Source organism: Entamoeba invadens (assembly GCF_000330505.1).
Source record: "Entamoeba invadens IP1 unplaced genomic scaffold scaff_1105074726103, whole genome shotgun sequence".
In the NCBI taxonomy this organism is placed as follows: Eukaryota; Evosea; order Mastigamoebida; family Endamoebidae; genus Entamoeba; species Entamoeba invadens.
In genome coordinates this window covers 39042-56862 of record NW_004443767.1, presented here as the reverse complement: position 1 = coordinate 56862, position 17821 = coordinate 39042, and the positions used below count along the sequence as shown (strand labels likewise).

The following is a 17821-nucleotide window of genomic DNA, read 5'->3' as shown; positions in this document are numbered from 1 at the left end:
AAAAAATAATCGAGTGTTTTATGGCCGAGAAACGGATCACTGGCAAAGACGAGAAAATAGCGAGTCACCACATCCAAGTTTCAAAGGACATTCGCAAAGCTTTTGCTCTCAACGACGACGAGGATGTCATACAAACGTACACTGGAACTTTAAAAATGACGAATGGATCTACAAAAGGAAAGATGCATATCACTCAAAACTTCTTTTGTTATGTTCCTATATTTGTAAAGGGGAATATAAGTATTCGTATTTCTGATTTAATATCTATAACAGATGAAATATTGATGATAGATACAATAGGTACTAAATATACCTTTTCGCCGCTCTTAGGTGCGACTGAATGTTACAACTTAATGAATTATTTATTTCTCTACCCATTCGCTTTACTTAAGTTAAGTGTCTATAAAACACATACATTAGAAAATATACCTCAAAATAGAGTCTCAGGGTTCGACTTTGAGACTGCTCAAACAGCATTAACTACAGCACAAGAAGTGAAATTATTAAAGTTGGACACTAAAAGAGAATTGGAAGCTCAACAAAGCACTTTACAATATATTAACAAAATGTTGGACAAAAACGAAGAAACGTTGGACGACATCGACGATAACATCGAAGCAATCAATTCTATCACTTATGAAATAAAATTACAATACACCAATAAAATTAAAAAAAATCCGCCCCCGGTTCTCGAACCACAGGTCCTCACCGAACAACTCAAACAACTACCCACCCCGCAAAAGATCGAAATTAAAGTTTTGTGGAAATTGGAGAATGACACTCTAATACCAGCGGTCTTATCCATCTTCGACGCGGAGATCAAAATCAACGAGGAAAGCGCAAATACAAAGAAAAAGTTATTAACGCGGCAATTTGATATAAAAAGCATCACTGGCCTCTTCATGCGTGCTCGGCCTTTACATCTCAACATTTCATTAGACTCCGTCGGCAAAGAAAAGTCGCGCCTTAGACTTTTCGCGACGTGTTTGCAATTCATCGTCAACGAAATTTTCATTCGATATTTCGTGTTGAAAGGAACAAACGTCTCCGTGACGTTCGAGCCCAACTCCCGTGTCTTCGACTTTGGTGACGAGCGAATTACTAAGACCTTTTTGGGGTCTCCTGCCATTAAAGGGCAAATCCAAGCTACTGTTGACGATGAAACAGCACTTAAATTGTTCTCAGGAAAAGATCGAGAGGATTACTTGAAGATGCGTGAGATGAATAAAAAGACCGTCACATTATTACAAGATGTCACACAATTGAACTCAGAGACGTCCAGACTTGCAATGGACTCAACCCAAAAGGTAAACGACTTGTCCGATAGAATGGAAAGGCAACTGAACATTATAGAAGATAAGAAGACTAAAGTCGAGGACACTTTAAGAAAATATGGTAAAAACTAACGAAGATTAATTCACTATTTGTTTGATTTACTATATCTCTGTATAATTAATGTTATAATTACTTTACTAATATAAATAGTTTATAAATACTTTTATTTGTACTTAACGGTGTATAAATAGAAAAATCCAATTGAATATTAATTATCAATTAATGGATTTTAATTACTATATTAATAATAAAATAAATGGTGTATCATATATATGGAATAATTATAATTTATTTATAGTACAGTACTGTTTGACTTATTCAGAACTATATAAAAACCATAAAGAACTATATAATTAGAAGCGATGGACAAGTCGATGTTATTAGTTGAAAACGGCGAGAAGCGGAACACTCCGATGGTGATGGAGGTTGGAGAAGTGAAGCGAGGCTTTACGACGAAAGTAGGAGCGAGCGAAGCACTTTTGCGAGCGAAACGATTTCTTCCGATGATGGCTGAAGCGAACAAAGGAGTGACGGTTGGTGAGAAGGATGTTGATATTGAACCATTGGACAAGTCAAACCCTACTTCAGAAGACACGAAGAAGGAGACGACTGACGGGAAATGTTACGTTGAGATGGATATAGCTCTTGGCGTCTTAGAAGAGAAAGGGAGTGGCTCCGAGTCTGAATGTTGTATTGAAGAGATTTGATTAGTGGAAGTTAAGCCTCAAAGTTGTCGAACGGAACCCTAATTATTTTTTTCAGAGATTTCCATAAATAGCAGACGAAAAGCCGAGAAATAAAAAAAGGGAGCTGAAGAACTCGAAAAAAGTAAAACATGATCATCCCAGTTAGATGCTTCACGTGCGGCAAAGTCATTGGGAACAAATGGGACGAGTTCTATCACCTCTCGAAACAAATGCCGATGGATCAGGTCTTTTCTGAACTTGGCATTGACCGCTATTGTTGCCGAAGAATGTTGATCTCACACGTTAACTTGATAGGAACACTCTCTTCATACGATTTGCCTTCCGAGAAGCTCAAACAATAATTTAACCGACTGCTTGATTGTTTCTTTGTCATTCCTTTCACTTTTTTATAACTGAAATTGTTATTATCAGAAGACAATGAAGCGCTACGAATATGAGGACAAAGGAAAGAAGCGACTTCCTGAGACGTTGACGGAGACCATCGGCGGGGTATGGGGCGACACAAAAATTGTTAGGGTTTCACGAACAACGGAGAAAAGCGACGACTCAGACCCGCTCCTTGAATTTTATGACGACGAAATTAACGACCAGCAGAAACAAGAGGTCGAGCTTGCGTTGATGCTTAATCCAAAGAATAAGGACGCGGGAGATAGTTGGGCGGAGGGACAAATGGTTGCGGGAGGTGTCAAAAGAGCAGAGAAGAGTGGAGTTATAGAGGAAGAAGAGGAAGTCCAAATTTTGGTCAAAAAGATTATCCCACAGTTCATGGAAGGGATGCAAGGAAGGTTACAACAAGCTTCTGTTGTTGTACCACTTAAGGACGCGACGTCGGATATAGCAAAACTCTCAAAGACAGGCAGCGAGACGTTAATCAAATTTCGTGAACGAAAAGAGAAGGAAAAGGGGAGTAAAAAGGTGTTAGAGAGTGACACTGCTTTATCGAAACTGCACGAGACACATGGGAATACCACTTCAATCCAAACAGACAAAAGTTTGAAAAGTGACTCAAAAACGCATCAAAAAGACGAGGAAGACCCCTTTGTGGTGCGCGCGAAGATCAAAAAGGTGCGGGAAGAATTACCAATACATAAGAAGCGGATGGACATTATTAACACGATTCGTGAGAATCAAGCCGTTATTATAGTTGGTGAGACGGGGTCAGGCAAAACAACACAAATAGTCCAATACCTTTATGAGAGTGGGTTTGGTAAAAAAGGAATCATCGGCTGTACACAACCGCGACGAGTCGCTGCAGTGAGTGTGTGTGAGCGTGTGAGTGTTGAAATGAGTAGTACGGTAGGTTCATTAGTAGGATACACCATTCGGTTTGAGGACAAGACGTCGCCCAAGACGCGAGTGAAGTTTATGACGGACGGGATTCTGTTACGGGAAATAGTGACGGACCCCTTTCTTGATAAGTACAGTGTTATTATCATGGATGAAGCCCATGAAAGAAGTTTGAATACTGACATCCTCTTTGGAGTCTTAAAACGAGTTCTTCGTGAGAGAAGTGATATCCGTTTAGTCATAACATCAGCTACGATAGATGAGAACAAACTGTCGAACTTCTTTGGGAGGATTCCCGTCTTACATATTGAAGGGAGGACCTTTCCAGTGAAAGTGAATTACATGCGGTCGTCCCCAAGTGATTATATAGAGACTGCGACACGAGAGATCATCAGTATACACACGCATCAAGGTCCGGGGGATATCTTAGTGTTCATGACTGGACAAGAAGACATCGAAATCACATGTGAGATAGTAAGAGAGAAGTTACGCGATCTAGGAAAGAAAGTGGAAAAGCCCTTAGAAGTCATTCCTATTTATAGTCAACTCTCGTCGGAGGCGCAAAAGAAGATCTTTGAGGAAAGTGAGAACCGGAAAGTGATTGTTGCGACGAATATAGCAGAAACCTCCTTGACGGTCAATGGAGTCCGCTTTGTCATCGACTCGGGTCTTGGGAAATGGAAGGTGTACAACCCGAAGATCGGGATGGACTCGCTTCAAGTCTTTCCGGAGAGTAAACAAAATGCGGAGCAACGGAAGGGCCGAGCGGGACGAACGCAGAGTGGGGTGTGTTATCGGATGTTTACTGAGTCGACGTATAACCGTGATTTGCTTGACGCGCCGATACCTGAGATTCAGCGGACGAATCTGAGTAACACCATTTTGTTGTTAAAAGCGATTGGGATAGAGAAGGTCATAGACTTTGAGATGTTAGACCCCCCGAGTGAAGAGTCAGTGATGAACTCGATGTATGAGTTATGGGTGTTAGGTGCATTAAATGAAAGTGGTGCACTGACGCAATTGGGGAAGAAGATGTCTGAGTTTCCATTAGAACCAGCACTAGGGAAGTTATTAATAACATCAGAAGAGTACAATTGTAGTGAAGAGGCATTGACTATTGCAGCTATGCTGACAGTACCAAACGTCTTTGTAAGACCTAAAGAAAGAGAAGAAGAGGCGGACGCCGCAAGAGAAAAGTTCTATCAGCCGGACTCTGATCATATCACGTTGGTCCATGTCTACAATCAATGGAAGAAGCATGAGGGAGACAAACGATGGTGTGAAAGTAACTTTGTGAATATGAAGGGGATGAACAAAGCAAAAGACGTGAGGACGCAACTTGCGGATATGCTTAGAAAGTGTGGAGGGAAAGAAGTGTCATGTGGGAGAGAGTTGGAGAAGTTGAGGAAGTGTATCACAGCGTGCTACTTCTATAACGCAGCAAAGATCAAAGGACAAAGTTATGCAAATTTAAGAACTGGTGTTAATTGTGTCTTACACCCTACATCGGCATTGTTTAATATGGGAGTTAAACCTAACTATGTGATTTACCATGAACTACTTCTCACTTCGAATTCATATATGAGATGCGTCACAGCTATTGAGGGAAAGTGGCTTGCTGAGTTGGGAGAAGTCTTTTTCCAGCAAATCAATTTGAAAAAGTCTACAAAATAATTGTCGATTGTGTTTTGTTCTTTTAATGGTTTAGAAATGAGTTCTTTGGAGTAAATAATTAAAGAAAGTTGTATTCAATTGGTATATTATACTTTTTTTATTATTTTATTATAATTATATTTTTAATAGAATTACTTTAAAAAAGAGTGAATTATTAAATATGGTTTTAATTTAACCATATTTAATAGCATTTAGAAAATTTTAATTATGATAAAAAATAAAAAGTGCATTTGCCGGGACTCGAACCCGGATCTCCACCTTGGAAGGGTGGAATTCTGCCCTTAGACCACAAATGCTTCACATAAAATGAACATCATATTTAAATTTAAATAGTATTAATTCCAATATTTATAAATAAATCATTTTAATTTATTGATTAATTAAATTAATTAATTTCAATATAGAAACAAATAAAAATTATTGTTTTTACTTTCTGACTAACATTTTTGCTTTCTTTTGACGTTTAAAAAAGAAACAATCACAAAACTAATATAAAACCATTACCAACTTATAATTTAACTAATAAAATTCCAATTCTATTTAAAGCTTTTTTATTGTGTTCCTCATTATAATTAAATTATAGTAAACAGCTACCATATCTATAGTAACCAAACAAACTCTGAAACCATTATATGGATAAGAACATCAAATACGTTCAATTGAATTCCAAACCGTTGCCTTCCCTTCCGCATCAACCGGAAACCGAATTAGAAACCGTACCTCCTCCCTCCGTTGAGTATCAACCCGTTCCTCTGATTCGCGAACAAGACCTTCAAATTCCCCACGGCACTTTTAAACCCAAAGATGAGGACAAAACCACTGTTATAGACAAATATGGTTCTATAGTCTTATTTGTCTTAGGTTTTATCTTCCCGTGTTTCTGGTTAATCAATGGGTGTATGTGTTGTTGCTCTCGTGTGAAGACTGGTTTTATCTGGCCTGCATTATCGCTCTTAATGTTTATTATTTTGACTCTTATATCTCTTTCTATATGCTTTGGATTAGTCTACGCAGCCACCTCAGTCACTCAAGACTCCGACTGGTCAAGTTGGCTTCGGCTCCTCCTCTTCTTCCTTTAATTCACTCCCACTATTTTACTATTTCTTATTAGTTCTTTTACTATATTATAACTCTTAAACGTTTGAACGACAAAAGACCTTTGATATATGATAAAAGACCTTAGAACCTGCAGAGTACAATGGAGATGTTATCTGCAGACTGGTCTGAAGAACAACTGATGAAGGCCAAGTCCTTCATCATTGAAGCCAACTCACCTGTTCTGAATATCGATCTTTTTGAGTGTAATAATTGATAAGCCATTTCATTAGTTACTTCATCCCATAACCCATCAGAAGCTACTATTAAATACTCTTCATCACTTCCTCTGTCATATACAGTAGTCTCGGGGATATGTGTTAAAACGGGTTTGTTTTCTATATCTCCTACACTACGCGAGACGCGAAGTCCAGATACTCTCCCCGCAGCATCGACAAACCCTCCCGCCTTCTTAATTCTTTTTTGTTCCATTTTCATCGTTGGCTCATGTTCAGTACACAACTGAATTGCTTTCTCCGACGTCACATAGACTGCGCGACAATCGCCACACTGCGCGGTATATATCTTTAATGGCGTTAAAAAGACTACCGTCACACAAGCCCCATCCTTCACTCCCATCTTAACAAACTCACATTGAATCACCTCAAAAGCTTCTTTAAAGGCTTCTTCGATAGTTATAGGTTTCTTAAGAACTTCATAGAAGATATCAGGAAACATCACATTGAAGTAATACGCCGTCTGAACCCCATAATGCCCATCAGCTACACCAAGCAAAAAGTGATCAGGCCCCGCAAAATTGGGTATACACAACATCGAGTCCTGCATCTCGTCTCTATCACTACACATCTGAGCCGTAGAAAGTGTCGTCGGAACACTCCGGAACTTTAAAAGATCCGCAAAGCGATTTAAGAACTTATACTGCTTCAGACGAATACACCCATCAACTCGTACGACTACCTCCTTCTTTTTCTTCATATCTAAAGTACTCTCTAGCACCCCTCGCTTCCTCCCAAAGACTTCAAATTTATTGAACTCTTTGAAGAAGTCTAGATCGTTATATGAGCAGTCCAAAAACGCCAAATTCGCGGGGTTCTCGAAATTCGGCATCTCAGAAAGTGCGTTAAAGCTCACGTCGACATGAACTAATTTACTACAATTCTCCCCAAAGGTCGGTGGTTTCGAGATATAATTGTTGGCAAGACACAACTGTTGTAACTCCTTCATGCCATTCACAAATTCACAATTCTTCACATAACAATTGGCTATATCCAATGTGTTCAACCCAGTGAGGACAGACAAACTGTTCACGTCATAGATCGGATTGCAGCAGATGTGGAGCCGCAACAAGTGCGGGATCTTAATAATCACCGGCGGGATCTCATTAAATTGATTTTCGCCCAAATGCAGAACGGTCAGCTCAACTAAACTTTCCATCTCATTCGGCAAATCTTTCAATTTGTTTCCGGCAATATAAAATCGTTCCAAACTACTCAAATTCGAGATATAATTCGGAACACTCACAATCGAATTGAAACTCAAATTTAATCGTTTCAGATTCACTAATTTCGAGATCGTCATGTCAATCACGCTTAACTCATTAAATGAAAGATCTAAAACTTGAAGCCGTATCCACGATATACGCGGATTAAAAGACTTGATCCGATTCCATGATAAGTCACACGCATTCATGCGAGTAACATTCAGTAACCCAACAGGGATCTCCTCTAACGTGTTGTGCTTCCCATAGAAAAATTGAATATTTGAATTTTCTTCAAAGTCAATGCGTTTCAGTTCATTGCAATTAACCCGACACATGGCGACGCGCCGTGGAACTATTGGAATCTTGTCTAATCTATTTCCTGTCACATCAAAATCTTCGAGGTTCTCAAATTTTGAAAAACTCGCCGGAAGTCGCCCCAACCCCGCATCAATTGCTGAGATTTTTTTGATGTTCGCCGGGCCTTCGTTCTCGTCAAATTTCGGGCTTTTGGTCGAATTCATGTTGAATTCTCGAAGTTTTGGAAAGACTTTTTGAGAGAACGTGATTTGCGTCAACGGATTGTTGTCGACAGTTAAAATCTCTAAATTACTCAAACACGTCATCTCATTCGGGAGATTTTCAATCTCGTTTCCTCTGACGTTCAATCTTGTCAAATTACTCAAATGTGATATCTCTGGCGGAATGACGGAATAGTTATTGAATTCAGTATCAAGTTCATTCAGTCCACTCAGACTAAAAAGTGATGGCGGCAACACGTGAAAATCGTTTTGCGACAGACCAATGTACGTAAGACGCGATAACGTCGAGATGTTCCGAGGAAGCTCAGTTAAAAAGTTTGAGATGACGTTCAACTTAATTAAATTGGTCAGAGAAGTGATCGAGGCTGGAAGCGCACTTAATTTGTTACAACACATGTTGAGTTCTGTTAAATTTATTAAAGAGTCAATAATTTCGGGAATAGAAGATATAGAATTTTGGGCGAAAACAAGCCGCTGCAAATTTTTCAGCGCAAATAATTCGGACGGGATTTTTGAAATTTTGTTTTGTGAAATAGAAAAACTGGTCAACTCAGTCAACTCACTGATTTTGGAAGGAATCTCGGAAATACCATTTTTATCTAATGATAAGAGTTGTACTTGTTTGTTTTGTGCGATGATCTCATCGGGAAATGTTGTCAAATGTTCTTTGTCACGAGTCACCGTTTTCATTATTTTCTTATTTTCTAGATCTTGTTTCTAAGTCTTGTAATAAATAGAAGTGGACTTCGAATTTGTTTTTATTTATTTTATGTTTTGAAAGTGTGGTTACTAATATTTCATTTTGAAAGAACAAAATTTATTTAAAATTTAATTTATTTTATTAAACTTAATAATAGGAATTAGCATTGTTTTTATATAAAGAAAATGATTATTTGTATTTTATATTTTTAAAAACATCTATGGTTTTTAAATAGGAAATTTATCGTTTTTATTTTTTTTAATAACAACCAAATTTTTCTGTTTTTTTATTCAAGTGTATAATTTAATTCTGATAATTTGATAAATTAGTTACATTAAAACAAATAGTTTCATTGTTTTTAAAAATTTGATTATAGATCAATTTTATTAATTTAGTTGTTTAAAATTAGACATATATAGTTAAAATAATAATATATTTTTAATAATTATTTTTTTGAAAAAAAATTTTTTTTATTAACAAACTCGAAAATGAAAATTTTCGTTTAATTTAAAATTGAAATACGAAAAAAATATCCAATAATAACACATTAGATTATTTTGGTTTTTATTTTAACAAAAGAATTATATTTTTATTTATAATATAATATATAATAAATAATAATATATATTTAATATAATAATATATATCTAATAAACAAAAAAAAATATAATATATTAGACTTCTCTTTTTATTATGAAAAATTAGTATTTAAAAATGCTATTAAAACGGGATGTTATTTTTTACCCGGTTCTTTAGCGTTTTTGACACTAATAATTATTGTTAAAACATGCAAGCCCGAAGTCTATAATAAATGAATAAATAAAACAGTTGTTTTAAAAACAAAAATGTTTTTGTTTTCACAAAAGTTAATTTAATTAACACTTTAAATAACATTAAACAAAATTCAAGTGTTCTAAAAATCGGGAAATGTCGAGTTTATTAAATAAATTTCCATTTTTTTAGAGTTTGTATTATGTGCATAAACTATACACAAGCTAAATAAGGAAAATCATCAAAAATTGGATTAATATCCCTGAAAAACAAACCAAAACAAAAATAAGGGCGTTATTTTAAGTGTTAAGTATTTTAAAAAAAATTTTATCAAATTGCCTTCGACATGAACAACCATTCACCAATACTATATTATTATTATTTAATAATTTCTCTTCTCAAACTCGAACAAACCAAATAAAAATAAAACAGAAGCCAACGACTTCCAATACAGTCAATTAGAATTAAACGGTGTGTTTAATTTACCTTCCACCTCTTCCTCTTGGAGCTCCACCTCTAGAAGCGCCACCTCTATGTCCTCCGTACCCACCTCTGCTCAATGTTTTTGCCATAGTAAACAATAGTTTCGAGAGTTGAGCATTTCCGCTATTTGATTTCTTAGCAAGTCCCATTTTGTTAGTTCTCTTCTTCTCGACGGTGATTTCTCGATCGTTCAACTTCGACCCCGTCAGACTAGTCACCGCTCGTTCTCGCGATTCAACCGAATCCAATTCGATGTACGCGTACGCCTTAGGTTTACCGGCTTTGTCGACTGGAATAGTAACGGTCTTAACATCTCCAACCGTCGAGAACAGTTGTTCCAACTGCTCTTTAGTGATCGAGTAGTCCAAGTTCCTCACACAAATCGAGCGATTGTCTCGCTCTTTCTGGAGATCGATGTCCGGTTGTGCCGCAATCGCTCCTCCGTGCGTGATCGATCCTTTCGGCATAACGGAACGTGGAACCTTAGAACCAACTGTGTCCTCTTCCATGCGGATCGGTTGCGACACGGCGTTAGAGCTTAAATTGGTATTATTGAATATAAGACGTTTATCCATGTCTTCGACTCTTTGCTATTTCTAGTTACTCCTTATTAATTACTCTCTTTTCGCCAAGGGGGGTTGTATCATATATTTACTATATTTTTACTATTCTCTGGTGATTATTTGTAGGTTAATGTGTTTTTTTATTAGTTAGGTCACATTTGTTATCATATCTATCTTTTCGGGAAATTGCGAGATGAGAATCACCTCATAACTGGATTTATTTGGTATTTTTTATTATAAATTTACTATAATTTGTTTGTCTAATTATAGTTTGTGAACCAACAGAAATAAGTTTATTAATTCTTTAATTATTATACTTATTATTATCAAAATTCAAAATGTTTTAATAGTTCATTATTAATTTATTGTTTTTGGTAATTAAATTATAATAAACTTTTTATATAAATAAATAGTAAATTTTTCATTTTGTATCTCTCTCATTTTACAATGTGATTGTCAAATGTTCGCACATGTATAAATTTGAAGCTGCATTTTCCAAGTAAACTGTCATCAAACACACATTACCGACAAGTACTCTCTCCAAAAATTCTGAAAACTCCTTAACATTTTTAATTCCCCACATCTCTATAATTTGTTTCTATCAGTCATCTAACTATATCCTTATAACTTTTTAACTATATTTGAATCATATAAAAACATGACAAACAATGAGCGTTCCACAAAAGACAATCTTGAATTTTTCCGACTTAGTATTTAAGCAATCAACTATCATTTTACTTCCCACAACTTCTTCAAGATTTTGACAACTTTCGTTCCATTCCACCTTTTTGATTTTTATACTCAACACAATCCTCTCATTCTCAACAAGTTCCACTCCGTCTCCGCTCTTCACTCGTCCCTGTAAAAACCCCTCGATGTCGATCTCCTTCCCAAACACCTCCTTCTTGCGTAACCCTATTTCAAACCCTTTCCTTTTCCTAAATTCGCTGTTTTTTTCTTCTTTTTTTTCTTCGTTGATTTGTGAGTAAAGAAGATCACTCGCGGCAATTTGTGATTTTCCTGCGTTTAAGATGTCGTCAATTGTGAGTGGTGATTTTTGCTTGTTAACAACATAAAGATCTTGTGTGTTCAATTCCTCTTCTTGATGATTCATGTCATCAAGCAGCCACTTGCGGCTTTTTTTCTCTTTTTCTCTCAAAATCTCGTCGTCACTTTTTCGTGTCACTTTTTTCGAGGAATCAAAAAGTTCTTTCATCTTAAAAGCACCCGACGAGGGGTGTCGGGTTTTTAGTTTCTTTTCGTCTTTCACTTGGACAGAAGCGTGGAGGTCGGTCACACTTTTTTGTATCTCTGGAAGACTATGAGTTTTTTCGATTGACTTTTTCTTTTCTATTTTCTCACTTTTTGTTTTTATTAGGTTTGGTTTCTTATTTTTTTCTTGTTCGACCCGAAGATATTCCAAATCCATTGACTTTATGACATCTTCAATGTCGTCATTGTTCAAACTATTTTGTCTTTTCAAAGAATCATTTGGTTGTTTTGAGATTGGAGGAGTTGATGATTTGAGTGTTTGTGCTTCACTTTTCACATTTTGACATTCCTCAATCTCCATCATTGTGACATTTCCATTCGTTTCGTTCTGGTTTGGATGCACAGAGTTGTCAAGATTTTCTTTTTTTTCAAAAATGGGATTTTCAAGTTTGTTCACTTGATTTACTTCCGTTTTCACTTTGACGTTTTCGGTTTTTATTTTTGCTTTTTCTACCTTTTTTTCGGGTGTTTGTTGGCTGTCTGAAGCCGAAGCGTTTAAATCTATTTCTTTTTCTTTGTTTTCGACTTTTTGCTCAATTTTGTCTTCTGTTTTCAAGTTCTGAGTTTTCGTTTCGTTCAAAATGAAATTAATATCTTGTGATTTTAATTCCAAATTCGCCTCTTCAAATATCTTCAATTTTTCTGCAATGACATTTTCTTTTTCGTTTTGTAAATCACAGTTTTGAGTTATTTCCTCAATCTCTTTTTGGCTCTTTCCCATTTCTTTTAGCAACATTTCAAAAAAAAATTCGTTTTTCATTGCATTTTTGAGTAATTCTATTTTCTTTCGTATCACCAAAATGTTGTTATCCTCCAAATGTTCCACATTATTTCGTTTTGTTCCAATTGCGACTTGTTTTTCGTCAAATTCAAAATTTTCTATTTTAGTCCAACCTTTCTCAATTTGACTTTTCTCATCTTTTAAATCTTTGGAATTTTCATTTATGATGACTCGAAATAATCTCCCCGTTCCAACAAACCCATCTGCGTCAAAACTTTCTCTTTGAGTATTAGTATAAGTATTAATAGTATCTTCGTCATATCCTATAAATATAAACGCCTCAGATCTCGGTATTTCAGTAACTCTAACGACATACCCGATAAGATCCAAATACTTTCCACTAAAAAATAAATCTTTAAAATTTCGTGCGTCTACAAAATCGATATTTTTCGTTCCGTTTTTATATCTGACGTTTTTAAAGAGTGCTTCGTCTTTTTCTGTGATTTTCAATATCTCATTGTCGAGATCACCTGTTTTGAATATGACTTTTTCGTTCTCCAAAAAAACGACAACTTGAAATTTACGAGCAAAAGTTCCGTTCCCAACGTCAAGAACACATCCATTTTTTGTATCTTCGTCTTTTCCTTTTCTATATTTTGTTACAGGAATGTTAATAAAAATGGCTTTGTGATGTGGTTTAAAATAATCCAACGAAAATTGAATCTCTAATTTTCGTTTTTTCTGGAACATCGTTTTGGAAAAGTTGACAACAACGTAATTTTCGTCTTCTCCTACAATTATATAATAATTATCTTTTATTATGGCCGTAGATATAATCTCCCCACAAAACCATTTATTTAAAAGATTCGTGTCAATATTTTTGATGGAAACTCGCTTACTCAAAAAGTGATCAGGAAAAACTGACCGTGCAATAACCTCTTTCGGTTGACTCATCAAATAGTTTTATTTGATTTTAGTTTAGTTGTTGAATTATTCCTCAATTCATTGATTTAATTCTTGTTATTATTATTTTAGTTGTTTATCGTTTAGAAACAAACGTTATTTAAAAACTAACAATATATAGTTTATAATACCATACTTTTTAAATAATAAAAATTTAAACTGATGAAAAATATAACGAGTTGTTTTTAATTAACACACTAAATTAATTAACGAATAGTTTTTTTCAATTTTAATCTTACTTTTAATCATTTTATTAAAATAAAATCATATAATTAATATTATGTTAAATTATTAAAATTATATTAATTTTTTAAATATTTAATTTTAAATTATCAATTTAAAGACCAACAGAAAATTGTCATACACTTGTGTTTTTAGTATCAAACAAACCAAAAAAATCGGGAATATTTTTTCACATATAAAATTTGACTAAGCAATCAGGAAAAAAAAATGGGTTTTGAAAAAATAAAAACCCGACTTTATACAGAAAAATACCTTAAAACAATGTGTACGATTATTTTCTGGTGCTCTTTATTTGTTAAATAATTTAAAAAAACTATACAACATTTGGTTATTATAATTCACACAAATACTATTATATAGTAATTTTAATTATAAAAAAAACTAATACCCTTCTTTCCAATTAATTCATAATTCTTCCTGTTTTTGAAACTATACTTTGTATTTTCTGAATGAGCTCATAGTCGTTATTTAAATCATCGACTTTGATATGGTTAATATATTTAAAAGTATCATCGATGACCCATGATTCTAAATATGGATTTTTATTTCTAATATAATCTTCTTTAAGTGCTTCATAGTCTTGCAAATTAAAGACTACAAACATCTGACTTCCTTCCATTTTGCGTTCGATGATTTGCTCAGCCATTCCACTCTCACAAAATTGCTTCATATCAGTCCATCCCATACTCTCACAGATATCATTTCTATAACACTCATAATACGATCGGATCGTGAATTTACTTGGGATCTCAAATATCGAATTATACTCATTCGAGTCAAAGCAAAACATTTTTAGATCTTTCATTTCTTGCCAAAAGTCATTTGGCGCATCACCGACAACTACTGCTTTGTCATCACACAGTTCGTTTAACACTTTTTTGCCTTGTTGTTTCCATAACGTGACATTTCGGCGTTCGAAAAAGTCGACGTAAATCTTTCGTAAATCTTCTTTCGTGTTGTCATCAAGTTCCAAAAACGAAGAAAGCGTTTCTAACATAAAAGGCGTTGGGACGTATTTGTCATTCAATGAGTACATGCACACATTTTTCACTAACTTTTTCAATCCCAAAATGATCTTTTTATCACTCGCCCGACTTTCCCGAAGTCCCGTTTTATTAGAGATATCTTCCTCGGATCTGTAATTTGGCGCCAAATTAAACGTCCCATTCTTATTATCGACTAAATAATTTTCTATCACAAAATCTTTGTCCTCCCCAAATAACAATTCTAATGTGTGATCTCGTATATATGGGTATATCAATCTGTCCACGTCATTGATGCCTTTATAGGACAACTCTTGCCGGGTATACCCGTTTTGTGGGTCGAAAAAGCCCGTGTTTTTATTATCTATCATTTCCCAAGCTCTGAAATACAAAATAGTATTCTCTAGTTTTATAATCGGAAATATAGTTTTGTATAATTCCATTCGGGTTTTGAGCAGAGTGAACCCATCTCTTTCCATCTCACTCCAATTGTACGGAACGCCGAAGTATTCATTGGTTTTGGGATCTTTGATGGAACGGTCAACCTTGAAAAGGTTTGCGTGGATCCACGTGTCAACGGAAAAGTGATCAACTGAGAACGCGAGATTGCACATCAACCCAACGTGATTGGTTTTGGCGTAATGAGAAGAACATTTCAGCTGTGAAAAAGCAGTGAATTGCAGGAAGACATTATACACACACTCATGTGTCTGATTCAAAACGACCTTTTTAAGATTCTCGAGTGTTGGAGCACACTCCATTCCAACCGTTTTGAACACGATGTATGGAAGAAGCCACGACCGATTTTCCGAAACAAACTTCTCGACGTCGGTGGTTCCAATCTCATCACTAAAGAGTATCTTAGTAACCGTGGTGTAGTCGTTTTGGTGCTTATCAAATACGGCTCGCAATACACGTTCTTTAACCTTGATGACCTTCTCGCGATCAACCCAATTGAAGTCTCCAATTTCAATTTTTCCAGCAAGGATTAATTCTTTGATATCCTCTGAGTTGTCGAGAGAAGAGACGTTGATCAGCATCGGATCAATTGCGTTGAGACTCATTGGAGTCGAAGGGTTCTTTTCGTAATCGTTTATGCTCAACAACTCGACTACACTCAGACCACTTTTCACGCAGAAGTCAACCACTTTTTGAATGTCAAGAAGATCCCCACAACCAAGAGAGTTACTTCGAATTCCAGAAACGCTAATTTTGACACCAGCAGACTTGTAGCATCCAGGGAAGATCACTTTATCTTCTTGATACACGACGGCTTTCTGTGAACCGATCAAACCACCTACAAGGGGCGCAAACAGTCTATTTCCACCATTTTCCCAATAGACCTGACCCTTCTTCGAATTTTTCATGAAAAATTTGTACTCAAAAGGACAGCGAATTTCGGTGATCGGAATTTGACATTCCCACCAAGAGTTCCCAGCGCTTTTGAGCAGAACAGCTTTGTTTGTGTCCCACTTGCCAAATAGCGCGTGACCGCCAGTGGCATAGACGTTGTACCCAGAAGGAATACTTTCCCATTTCACTCGCAAAACAACATATACAAATGGAGGAGTTAGTTTGTCCAATGAGAATCGTTCTTCTACTGGACGTGAGTACACAAAGTCGTGGAAAAACTTTGGGGAAAACGGTTCAAATATGTCATTCCATTGGTCGCGCAATTCGACTGCGACGTCTGGAGTTGAAAATGATGGAAAAAGATGTGGGAAAGTTTCTTTGCGGAGTAAAACAGACCCCGAAAACTCACTATAGTAATATGGGCTATTTTTTGTGTAATTGGGAATGGTTACAGTCCATTCGTTGTCGTCGTTGGAGTAAACCATGTCAAACGACGAGGACTGCGTGAGGACCTTCAAATTGTGGCCGTATGGCAAAAGGCGAGAAACTGAAAGGCGAGCTGACATCTTAAATTGTTATTTTTAAGTTACATTTCGTCATTTATAAGTTATTTTTTTCGTGTTTTTTTTTACAATTTTTCGATGATTAACAGTTCAAAAATTTATCAATTGCCGTTTATGAATAATTTTCAATCTCTTTTTCTATATAACCCATTTAATTCCAATACTTTTCTTTATTGTTTTTTTTGATGGACAAAGACGGGTTTCTGGTAATAAAAATAATAATCATCATAGAAATAGAGTTGGTACGGATAATAGAAATTTCCGTTTAAAATTTTTGAGTTCGATTGAAAACAAATGGTTTTTGGAATAAAATTGATAACTAATAATAATAACAAAAATATTTTTTTGGTCAATTCTTATTTGTGTTATATTTTATTAATTTTTTTATTAAAATATTTAATAAGTTTTCAGTTAATTCCAAACTATTGAGTTAGTTTTTATAAATTCCACTTTTATTCATTGTTATTAATAAATATTATTTTTATAACTATTTGACATCATTTGCAAACAAATTCCATTTCAATAATATATAGTTAAATAATAATTTAAATTATTAAAAATGTAATTATAAAAAGTGATATTTAAAATTTCTTTTTATAACCAAATTGTTGTATTATATATTATAACAAATTAATAATAACAATTGATACATTAAAAACTACAGTTAAGGCTAAGAACATAAATTAACGACATTAGAACTCACAAGAAAAAATCCCATCAGACTCATTCACACATTCGTCTTTAATAGAATCGCTTCCATCAAGAGAAACAGTTTTAATATGATGTTTGAGTCCATTTTCTATAGGGGAATCCAAATTAAGATCTTCAGATAATTCGGAGTCACTGGACAAGTCTGAACTCTCAGTCAAAGCTGGTGACGTGGATCGTTTAGGTGGATCACATAAAATAAGAGAAGTGATATCAAAATCATCATCTTCGGAATCGATTGAGATTCTTTTTGCAAAACGAGGGCGGATCAATTCGACTGTCATTGAGTGAATGAATAAAGAAAGATTTGTTTTTATAGTTTGGAATTACTTTGACCACCGACTCTTGTAAATTCCCAACTTTTTGTTACTCGTTTTTTCACTTAGAGTTTATCTTGGGAGGTTTGTTAGCATTTGATGT

The 17821-nt window shown here is 35.1% G+C and overlaps 8 protein-coding genes across 8 annotated transcripts; 4 read left to right on the top strand and 4 right to left on the bottom strand.

Annotated features, from left to right (window-relative positions):
• Positions 1 to 20: 20 nt before the first annotated feature.
• EIN_246870 (hypothetical protein) lies at positions 21 to 1406 on the top strand (the record flags this gene model as incomplete). Its single annotated transcript, XM_004261516.1, has 1 exon — positions 21 to 1406. The coding sequence occupies one exon, from the start codon at positions 21 to 23 to the stop codon at positions 1404 to 1406; it is 1386 nt and encodes a 461-aa protein (XP_004261564.1).
• A 291-nt stretch (positions 1407 to 1697) lies between these two features.
• EIN_246860 (hypothetical protein) lies at positions 1698 to 2042 on the top strand (the record flags this gene model as incomplete). Its single annotated transcript, XM_004261515.1, has 1 exon — positions 1698 to 2042. The coding sequence occupies one exon, from the start codon at positions 1698 to 1700 to the stop codon at positions 2040 to 2042; it is 345 nt and encodes a 114-aa protein (XP_004261563.1).
• Positions 2043 to 2459: 417 nt separating this feature from the next.
• EIN_246850 (pre-mRNA-splicing factor ATP-dependent RNA helicase PRP16, putative) lies at positions 2460 to 5003 on the top strand (the record flags this gene model as incomplete). The annotated part of the gene is made up of 1 exon (XM_004261514.1): positions 2460 to 5003. One exon carries the CDS (start codon positions 2460 to 2462, stop codon positions 5001 to 5003), a length of 2544 nt encoding a protein of 847 aa, XP_004261562.1.
• A 632-nt stretch (positions 5004 to 5635) lies between these two features.
• EIN_246840 (hypothetical protein) lies at positions 5636 to 6082 on the top strand (the record flags this gene model as incomplete). The annotated part of the gene is made up of 1 exon (XM_004261513.1): positions 5636 to 6082. The coding sequence occupies one exon, from the start codon at positions 5636 to 5638 to the stop codon at positions 6080 to 6082; it is 447 nt and encodes a 148-aa protein (XP_004261561.1).
• Positions 6083 to 6182: 100 nt separating this feature from the next.
• Positions 6183 to 8768, bottom strand: EIN_246830 (leucine-rich repeat containing protein, putative; the record flags this gene model as incomplete). The annotated part of the gene is made up of 1 exon (XM_004261512.1): positions 6183 to 8768. The coding sequence occupies one exon, from the start codon at positions 8766 to 8768 to the stop codon at positions 6183 to 6185; it is 2586 nt and encodes an 861-aa protein (XP_004261560.1).
• Positions 8769 to 10031: 1263 nt separating this feature from the next.
• On the bottom strand, positions 10032 to 10607 carry EIN_246820 (RNA-binding protein SGN1, putative; the record flags this gene model as incomplete). The annotated part of the gene is made up of 1 exon (XM_004261511.1): positions 10032 to 10607. The coding sequence occupies one exon, from the start codon at positions 10605 to 10607 to the stop codon at positions 10032 to 10034; it is 576 nt and encodes a 191-aa protein (XP_004261559.1).
• A 634-nt stretch (positions 10608 to 11241) lies between these two features.
• EIN_246810 (DNA double-strand break repair Rad50 ATPase, putative) lies at positions 11242 to 13338 on the bottom strand (the record flags this gene model as incomplete). Its single annotated transcript, XM_004261510.1, has 1 exon — positions 11242 to 13338. One exon carries the CDS (start codon positions 13336 to 13338, stop codon positions 11242 to 11244), a length of 2097 nt encoding a protein of 698 aa, XP_004261558.1.
• Positions 13339 to 14194: 856 nt separating this feature from the next.
• Positions 14195 to 16696, bottom strand: EIN_246800 (hypothetical protein; the record flags this gene model as incomplete). Its single annotated transcript, XM_004261509.1, has 1 exon — positions 14195 to 16696. The coding sequence occupies one exon, from the start codon at positions 16694 to 16696 to the stop codon at positions 14195 to 14197; it is 2502 nt and encodes an 833-aa protein (XP_004261557.1).
• Between the last annotated feature and the right edge of the window lie 1125 nt (positions 16697 to 17821).